Consider the following 10,582-nt stretch of genomic DNA (forward strand, 5'->3'; position numbering starts at 1 on the left):
GGGAATGAAAAATAGATAGATGTTGGCCGATTCTCAGACCTACTCAATATGCTCAAAAAATTTCATGAGAATGTTTCACGAACATTGTGACACGAGAATTTTATATTTATATATAAGATATAAAATGGTCTTTAGTTATTTTTTATTATTTTTGAGTATTCTTCACCCTCCTGGGGTCAGACCTAGTTGCGTCATTACCTCGCCTCACCACAGTGGGTCATCACCATCACCCTTTTACTTACAAATAACTAAATCTTACATACTGTAGATAGCATGTTATACAGGCTGTACATAAATCAATGCAAGTGATGCTAACGATCCGTTCAGTATGACAAGATACATTTTGATCTAAATACACCATACTATATTTTACTCTAGGGAAGTTGTCAGATATCAGACTGAGTTTCTAAGATACACACACAGCCTTTATACTTCGTGGGGTAGACAGAGCTAACAATGTACTGAAAAGACTGATAAGCCACGCTGTTTTATATAAGAAAAATATTTTTGAATACAAATTCTTTTCTGCCGTTGTAGCGGCCGTTCAGCCTCCATGGACAAACACTCTTTGACGTGACAATTTAGATGACCGAAACCGACTGACAGACTTATGAAAAAAAGGACAATCTACACTAAAACGAGACGACAATAAGACATCTTGAACAGGCAAAATTCTGTTTTTATTCTGACAAGACCTAAAAGACCCTTGGCCCGTTCAGCCGTACTTTCTTTCATCATGATGATGATCAATGGTGATCATGAGTAGATTCATAATGTTTCGCACTTTGAACGCAACCTGACCAAAATGGCGATGAAAGATTTATCTCCTTGAGTCTTAACTAAAATATGTACTTTTAAAATAAATAAATAAAATAAATATATACGGGACAAATTACACAGATTGAGTTCCTCGAAGTAAGTTCGAGACTTGTGTTAACTAACGAGATACTAACTCAACGATACTATATTTTATAATAAATACTTATATAGATAAACATCCAAGACCCAGGCCAATCAGAAAAAGTAAAACTAAAAAAAGTAAAACTAAAATAAACATTAAGTCAGTAATGTTTATTTTAATCGTTACAAAGCTGATTTTATGCTCTGTATATTTTCAGTCGCGTATAAAGTTGACCGTGACCATGAGAGTTGGTGGTCGAATGAAATGGCGCAAAAAGGATGCAACCGGGACTAAAGCCAGGAAGATGTCGATATTTTTCCATAGCCGATAATTTTGTTATTGAAGGCTACGTATTGTAAATCGATACCGGCCACCAAAGTCATGACTCCAACATATATATCTTAAGATAAATTTATATATCAATCTCTCCCACAGGACCCGCTGATAGTCGGCGTCACCCACGTGTCCGGGGCCGACAGCGAAGGCCTACGGGCCTCCTGGAGGACACTACACGTGTTCCCGGACGATTACGTGACACACCGCGGCTATTTGTCGCTCCGGTGTCGCGCGACGCTGCCGACGCGACCGCCACTCGTGCGCAGCATGTCCGTGCGACTTTATGTCGCGAGTCGCCCGCTTATATCTTCGTATATGTTTAGTAAAAATAGTAAGTATTGTATGTTGTAATGTTATGTGAGATGGATCTTATAAGTAATTTTACATGCTTATATCTTCATATATGTTTAGTAAAAATAGTAAGTACTGTATGTAATAAAATTATGTGAGATGGATCTTATAAGTAATTTTATATGCTTATATCTTCATATATGTTTAGTAAAAATACTAAAAGAGCCTTAAATATGGAAGTGAAAGGTTAAAGAAATAGGGGAAGACCGAAAAGGAGATGGATGGACGGCGTAAAGGATAGTATGAGGAGAAAGGGAGTGACCAGTGAGATGGCAATTGGCAGAAGTAATTGGAAAAAACTAACATACTGTGCCGACCCCACGTAGAAAGTGGGAAAAGCTAACAAAGAAGAAGAAGAAGTAAGTATTGTATGTAATAATATTATGTGAGATGGATCTTATAAGTAATTTTACGTACATACATAAAATCACGCCTTCTTCCCGGAGGGGTAGGCAGAGACTACATTTTTTCACTTGCCACGATCTCTGCATACTTCCATCGCTTCATACACATTCATAACTCTCTTCATGTAAGCTCGGCGGTTTCGGGTACTCTTGACCTGACCCTTTACCAGGACGTCCTTAATTCGATCAAGATACGTTCGTCTAGGTCTTCCCACTCCGACCTTTCCCTCCACACTCTCCTTGTATATCTGCTTAGTCAACCTGCATTCATTCATCCTCTCCACATGACCAAAACAATTAAGAAAATTAAGTAATTTTATTTAATAAAAAAAAAAATTAAAGATCTCAATTCCATTTCAAAGCCATAAAGCTAAACTAACGGCCTTCCAGTCCTATTATTTTATTTTATTGATGCCGAATTAATAAATAAGTAATAATTTTTAATGCATACACAGTTTATTTCTTTAGGAATCACAATAAACGAAGGTAATATTTAACTGCATAGCTTAATATCGAATGGTGACTCAGAAAAAGTGGTATGTTGCTAGCCCATCGCCAAACAGATGAATCGCAAGCTTCGGTCAATCGATTTAAGAGATCCATTACCGGCACCAATATTAAAACAATCACTCCATCTCTATCCCATGGATGTTGTAAACGGCGACTAAGGAATAGGCTGATAAACTTGGGATCCTTCTATTGGGCTAGCAACCATTATTTGAATCTCAATTCCATTATAAAGCAGAACAGCTGAACATGGCCTTTTGATATTTTAAGACTATTGGCTCTGTCTACTCCGCAAGGGATAATATGTATGTTTGTATTATATATTTTACCGCTGAAAATCCGTATATCAAAGCAAGTAGTTACCAAAAAAATATCGTGATTTATTTTGACCAAAACAGAGATATATTTTAATTGGATTCCTTTTTTCTTATCCTACGCTTTGTGTATTTCATATTTGCAAGACGTGTAGTGATCAAAGACAGTTCTTTGGGTAAAATTCTTAATCTCATCGAGAGAAAAAAATGGAAATAGCTTTGCGAAATGTAGTATTTATTTTATTAAATAGTTTAACAGTCATACATACATAAATAACGCCTTTTTCCCGGAGAGGTAGGCAGAGACATCTTCCCACTTGCCACGATACATACATACATACATACATAAAATCACGCCTCTTTCCCGGAGGGGTAGGCAGAGACTACCTCTTTCCACTTGCCACGATCCCTGCATATTTATATCGCTTCATCCACATTCATATCTCTCTTCATACAAGCTCGTCGGTTTCGGGTACTTTTGACCAGACCTTTTGCTAGAACATCTCCGATTTGATCAAGATTAAACAGTCATTCAACCTTAAAACTATAATACTTCTTCCTCCTGCCTTTAGCCCCAGTTGCATCCTCACCACTCTGGAGAGGAGCCCGGGGTATTCCTTTGACCATGGATCCTGGATTGGGTGAGTCAGATTTTTACTCAAAGCGACTCCCATCTAACATCCGCAGCCTTTGCAGTTAAACCTAACCCGTATTGGATCAATGTTTACACGATGTTTTCCCTCACCGTATAATAATTATGATCGACTAGCTGTGCCCGCAACTTCGTCCGCGTGGAATAGTTATTTTGAGCATTATTGATGCCCTCAAGGCTGAATAATTTTCCCCGTTTTTTTTTTCACATTTTCCATTATTTCTTTGCTCCTTATAGTTGCGCGTAATGTTATATAGCCTAAAGTCTTTCTCGATAAATGGTCTATTCAACGCAATATGAATTATTCAATTCCAACCAGTAGTTCCTGAGATTAGCGCGTTCAAACAAACAAACTCTATAGCTTCATAATTTGAAAAAATAATTGGTTGTTTGTTATGGCGATGGTAAACAAACCACAAAGACCAGTTAATAATATGTGAATTAATTAATGCATGAATTATTAAGATTAATCAACAGCTCATAATTATACTCGTACTAAGCTAAATATATTGGATGCAATAAAAAATAGAATAGGCTTATTACAACCACATTATCCAAGCGAATAACACAAAAATACCGTTCCGCGTAAACTAGGATTGTATGACATGACATTGCGTAAGGTAGGGACTTCAAATCTCGGGCAGAAAGTGGGATAAAACGGGTAAGAAACGTTGAATTTATTACCGAAACGAGTTTTGAACGAGGCGCGGCGTCTGTCGTTTCAAAGAAAAAGTTTGTTAGTTCAGTACGAGGTAGAAAATGGTATTTTTATTTTTTTTCTTTCTTTCTTTTGTTCTTATAATGTCATCTTCAGTTCTCAACAATTTTTTTTTTATATTATTAATGAATAAATGAGTATCTATGATAAATATATACAATAAAATAAAAGAATAGGACCACTTCATCTCTGTCCCATGGAATATGTAAAAGGCGATTTAGATATAGGCTTATAAACTTGGGATTCTTCTTTTGAGCGATGGGCTAGTGACCAGTCACTATTTGAATCCATATACTATCACTAAGCCAAACAGCTGAACGTGGCCTATCAGTCTTTTCAAGACTGTCGGCTCTGTCTACCCTGCAAGGGATATAGACGTGATTATATATATGTATATTACTTTTTTGTTTCAGACGCAGTAGCAAGTAATGACTCACGTCGTGTGCACGCTGAACTTACATTTTGGACGTTTTTGTTATTATTTATGTCACAAGTGCCTTGTGTGATGAAATAATGGATCGGGATATATACGTAAACGTGTGCTGTGACAGTGTATTGTATAATTAATAATAAAAATATAATTAATTTGTATGATTAATACGAGTCATTGAGGAATAAATATGTTTTTTTTTTAAATAATATATTTTAAAAAAATGTACAATTAATTATATCAAATGTTTTTAACAGAAACCGACGACCATACTTGTTCTGTTTTTAAATGTTGACTGTTTCTTAGAAAAATAATGATGAAATATATTTTGTTTTTTTAATATTTATAACGATAGATAGATAGTTATATAATTTATTTATTACACAATGTAAATATGAGAATTTGTTAATTATGTAAATAATATTAAAAATATGTGTGCCGTGATAAGATTATCCCGAATAATGTATAAAGTTTGTCGTTTTAATGAACCTATTCAATTATTAATATTAATTAAATATTTTCTTCATTAATCTTTTTTCATACAATATTTTTCTATACCCAATTATGTTTACGAAAATGTAAATAAATATTTTGAAATAAATTATTTCTAATGCAAATTAAATTGACGAAAAATTAATCATGTGTGTGCTAATAGATTCATATTTAGGATTAGTCTAATACTGTTCGTATTGATTATGATTTTATGTAACTTAAATTATAAACACAGGTCAAATCTCTTTAAGAATTCGAAATATTTATATTCGCATATTTTTTGCGTCAAAAACATGACACTAAAGAACTTTTTACAAACATTTAGAGCACGTTTTCCTGAACAAATGCTCCACGTTCGCATTGTCGTATTAAACACTCGTTTCTGTGAAAAGGTGAAGGAATTAAAAACTTTTTGTTGTACGCGAAACTGCGCCAAGCAATTTCTCGTCGCTACAAAAAAGCGAGAATCTTTAGAAAAATGTTCTCGCGTGTGCAAACAGTTGTTAAAAAACTACTTTTAAAACAAATTGCGAACAACTTGTTTGAATATTAGTTTTTCTCTTGGTCTATGCTTCTTTTAACTAATGAATTTTATAACCTTTTTTATGCAATTATCTGGTATGTAACAATGATTTTAATTAAATACTTTTATAATTTTAAAGTTTTTGTACAACTATATAAATACTCATCATTGTTACCTTTTTTATCGCATCTATATGAAAAATCTTAAATTCTTAATTATTAAAGAGTATCAATTATAGCTGATGTAATAAAAGGTGACAGCATTGTGTGTATGTAATTGTTGAAAAAAAAATAAACCTTTAATTGTAATAGTTTTTCTTAAATGTTTATTTAAATATCGATTGTATAACAACGATGTATATGTAATTATTATTATATAATATATTATATATATAGTACCGTATTGTATTTTTATTAATTGTTACTGTGTAAATATATTGACAGAGAAAATAAGTATGTAAACATTTTTAAGGTAACATAATTATCGAAAATTTAAATGTCCCAAAGAATATTTTTTTGTTTGTATAGATAGATATTCATATTATAAAGAATCTCAGTTAGTTTTGAGACATTATACCCAATATGCATTAATAGAAAAAAAAAATTGTAATATCTTCACTACAATTTTGACATTATTATTTAAATCTTTAAAAACTATCGATATTTTAAATAACACATAAATTTCTTAAGTTTGAAATAATACCAAAGAAAAAAAATATTATTAAAATATTATTTTATAACTAATAAAAATATAAATAGAATATCTTGTTACTTTGTAAATATATATCATTAAATATGACAAAGTCGCATTTATATATAAGTCACAGCTATAAAATATTGTCAATTTTATCATGAAGGCATATTCTCTATCAAAAAAAAAATACTAGTATACTCAAATCTAAAAATGTTTTATATTGTTTCATGTCATATATTTAAATACCATCATTTACAGCCTCTGTGGCGCAGCGGTAGTACGCTTGTCTGTGACACAGGAAGTCCCGGGTTCGAATCCCGGCCAGGGCATGATGAGAAAATAACCTTTTCTGATTGGCCTGGATTTTTATCTTTATAAGTATTTATTATAAAAATATAGTAGGTATCGTTGAGTTAGTATCTTGTAACATAAGTTAAGTCTCGAACTTACTTCGAGGCTAACTCAATCTGTGTAATTTGTCCCGCATATATTTATTTATTTAGGTACACAACGTGGAGAAAGTATCCTTATATTCTGTTTATTCGTTAAACTAACAACTTTGAGGCTAACTCAATATACCATCGTAAATTATTCATATTTCAGAAAATGCATTCTAATATTTTATTGGAAACACTCTCAATTTTTAGTTCCACAAGTTTAAATGCACATGTACCAATTTTTTTTATTAAGCGATATGAAGTATCCTATAATAATGAATAAAAAATTTGAATTTGAAGTATTTGGACGACCGAATGAGACCGACTCAGTATTTTTTATTAACGGTTTCAAGAACCATTAAAAAACCATAATATAAAGATGGAAATCGAAGCTAAAATGGTCATAGGTTGACACACTGACTATTGGACCAACGGTTAAATTTCCACAAAATGTGGAACCCATTTTGCGGAAAATTATGGAAAAAAACTAATTTTCACACACATGAGTAGGTACATATAATCACGTCTATAGATATGTATCTCTTGCGAGGTATAGGTTCTTGCTCTTCTTAGTTTATTAGCCTTTACCTTAGTTGCCTTTTACGACATCCATTAAAAAAACCCATATACAATAAATATTGCTCGTGTCATATAATAGGATTTTTACAATTATTATTTGGTACAATAGAGATAATCTTTATAATGTATGTACCTTTCTATATATTTATGGTTCAGAATTTTGTCTGTGGTCACATCAAAACTGCATTCAGTTGCCTGGTCGGCGTTGGAACGGCAGCAATCAAAACTTTTGTTTGAGCGCGGGAATATAGAATGCTATTGTTAAAGAATATTTTATGGCCAGTAGGTACCTAGGGTTGCTGTCTTGAGAGAACAAAATCTTCAGCCTGGTTTTTAAAGTCAACAAATTCAGAATTATTCGATTACTGTGATAAATAATTTATGTCATGTAATGAAATGTTTTCAAAGCCTTTGTTTTTAATGGCTTTTTAGAACAGGACACTTGGCATTCTTCATTTAGGCGAAAGGCTTGAAAAGTCTGATCAAAGAAATGACTATAGATTTGAATGAGAAGACGACAAGAGAAGACATGCCTTGAAGCAAGATCTGAAAATACATACATACATATAATCACATCTATATTCCTTGCGGGGTAGACAGAGCCAACAGTCCTGAAGAGACTGATATGCCGCGTTCAGCTGATTGGCTTAACGATAAAATGACATTCGTACAGTGTCAGGTTGCTAGCCCATCGCCTAAAAGTGGAATCCCAAATTAATGAGAATATCCCTTAATCGCCTTTTACGAAATCCATGGGAGTTAGATCGAGTGGTTCTTTTCTCTTTCTATGGGTGCCAGGAACCACACGGCGTATTAACTTATATTATTAATATCTTTAAGACTTTACATCCATGGCAACAGTAACTCTAATTATACAGCTACAAATTCCATTTTAATTTAACAGCAATTTCATATTCACAGAATGACTTGATAACGATACAAAATTCACGGGCGCCGCAGCCCTGACGGGCTGATAAAATTTTCAGCCTACGACCGCGCCGTGACTACACGTACCTACTTTACTAAATACAGGTTAAGATTCGGAGCTTTGTGAAACTGCCTTGTTGCGGGTGTACAGCCTCTATGTACTGACATACTCTCTGACTTGTCATTTAGACGACAAGCAATGATTGAATGACAGATTAAAAAAAAATACCGTTTTGAAAAGACGACCAGAGATAACACGGCTTGAATGAAAATCTGAAAATACATGCATAATACATACATAACCACTCCATCTCGTTCCCATGGATGTTGAAAAAACTAACGACTAAGTGATGAGCTTATAAACTTGGGATTCTTCTTTTAGGCGATGGGCTAGCAACCTGTCACTGTTTGAATCTCAATTCTATCATTAAGCCAAATAGCTGAACGTGGCCGATCAGTCTATTCAAGACTGTTGGCTCTGTCTACCCCGCAAGGGATATAGACGTGACCATATGTATGTATGTATGTAATATTTAAATAGTGACAGGTTGCTAGCCCATCGCATAAAAAAGAATCCCAAGTTTGTAAGCCTATCCCTTAGTTGCCTTTTACGACATCCATGGGAAAGAGATGGAGTGGTCCTATTCTTTTTTGTATTGGTGCCGGGAACCACACGGCACTTTATAATATTAGTATAGATAATATGGTCCACAGCTGCAGCCATCTCACTTTAGAACAAAAGGTACCAAAGGGCCTCTTCATGTTGGCTTCGGCCCCATGAACGCCTCCCAAATGACCGGGACCCTATGGGCCCGTGCACATTTTACATGTACTTACAAAATAAAAAATCCGCAAGTGCGCCACATTTTTTTCAGATTTAGTATTAGTTATTAGTTCATTTATTAAATTAGTTTATATATTGTTTAAATATTTTTTAAATAAATTGATGAACACTCTGTAGCATTTGCGTATGAAAATATATGTAAACGATGGAAAAACGAAATGTTTTATCAATTATTTTTTTATCATATCGTTATTATTTTAAAAATAGAACATGGTAGAGAATATGCGATATTGTAAATTGTTGTGTATTGTACAGATAATAAATAAAATGTCTAAATGTATTAAACAATTACTATTGAAAATCTAAAGAGTTTTATTTTTTGGCATACCTTCTTAATTAAAAACGAATTCTAAGATGATAAGGTTTACCGTCTGTTTAATTATGCCGTGTGGTTACCATGGATGTCGAATAAGGTGACCAAGGGATAGAATAATAGACTTAGGATACTTCATTTAAGCGATGGACCAGCCCCCTGTCACAGGAACTATTTTTTTTAATCATTGCTTCGAAAAGAAATTTTACGATGTAAAGTTTGTTACTTTGTTGTGTGTAAAAACTTATTTCTGAAAATACTGAACCGATCATGGTGTTTTTATACCATTGAATAGGTACAGGTATGTACGTACGAAGCCTTGGCGGGCCGCTCGTATTTTCAAAACAGTAAATTAAGGAAATAACTCCTAGCAGCTGAACGTGGCCTGTCAGCCTTTCAAGACTGCTGGCTCTGTCTACCCCGCAAGGGAAGACGTGATTATATAAATGAATGAATGAATACTCCTAAAACTGACTTATTATTAAGTAAAATATAAAAAAGAAATCTCTTGTGGTCCATTCTGTAATTGCACTATATTTGAGATTAAGAGATCACAATAAACTCACTTTATTACATATGTCTAGACGAAATTACAACAAAATTACATTTCACTTCGACAGTAATAAAGATGTTTTCTGAAATTAAATATATTTTCTACTTTTATTAATAGCTCATATTTACCAGAAAACACTGTTAAAAATGATTTTGTCTCTGTAATATATGTAATCTACATACATAAATCACGCCTCATTCCCGGAGGGGTAGGCAGAGACCACATCTTGTTTCACATTCATATGTTTTCTAAGCTATGAATAGAATAGAATAGATTTATTTTCAAAATTGGATACAAGGTAACACTTATTGACGTCACATCACTTAAATCCAATTATAACTACTAACGCTTCCAAAGCGCATGTGTAGAAGAAGCGGCGGAATAAACTACACTGCAGCGTTTTCATCGGACGTCAATTTACAAATATAGATCACTTAAATCTAATATGATTCTAACTTATATTTATGTGTACGAAGCTCTTACTCAAACCAGTTCAATTATATCAAACGCGTATTTCGCTTGATGAAATTTACTGTGTACCTACTTCTTTCGCTTCATCCACATTCATAGCTCTTCATGCAAGCTCGTCGGTTTTGGTTTCTGACCTG

General features: G+C 33.5%; 1 protein-coding gene across 1 annotated transcript in view; it reads left to right on the forward strand.

The window, feature by feature from the left end:
• LOC106142349 (uncharacterized) overlaps positions 1-6,242 on the forward strand; it is an 85,047-nt gene extending 78,805 nt beyond the window's left edge. The window contains exons 5-6 of the mRNA XM_013344078.2: positions 1,337-1,568; positions 4,597-6,242. Coding sequence (XP_013199532.1) covers positions 1,337-1,568; positions 4,597-4,697 — 333 coding nt within the window. The 3' untranslated portion in view covers positions 4,698-6,242. The remainder of the gene's footprint in view (positions 1-1,336; positions 1,569-4,596) is intronic.
• The last annotated feature ends 4,340 nt before the right edge of the window (positions 6,243-10,582 follow it).

This window comes from Amyelois transitella, chromosome 12, assembly GCF_032362555.1.
Source record: "Amyelois transitella isolate CPQ chromosome 12, ilAmyTran1.1, whole genome shotgun sequence".
Taxonomy (NCBI): Eukaryota; Metazoa; Arthropoda; class Insecta; order Lepidoptera; family Pyralidae; genus Amyelois; species Amyelois transitella.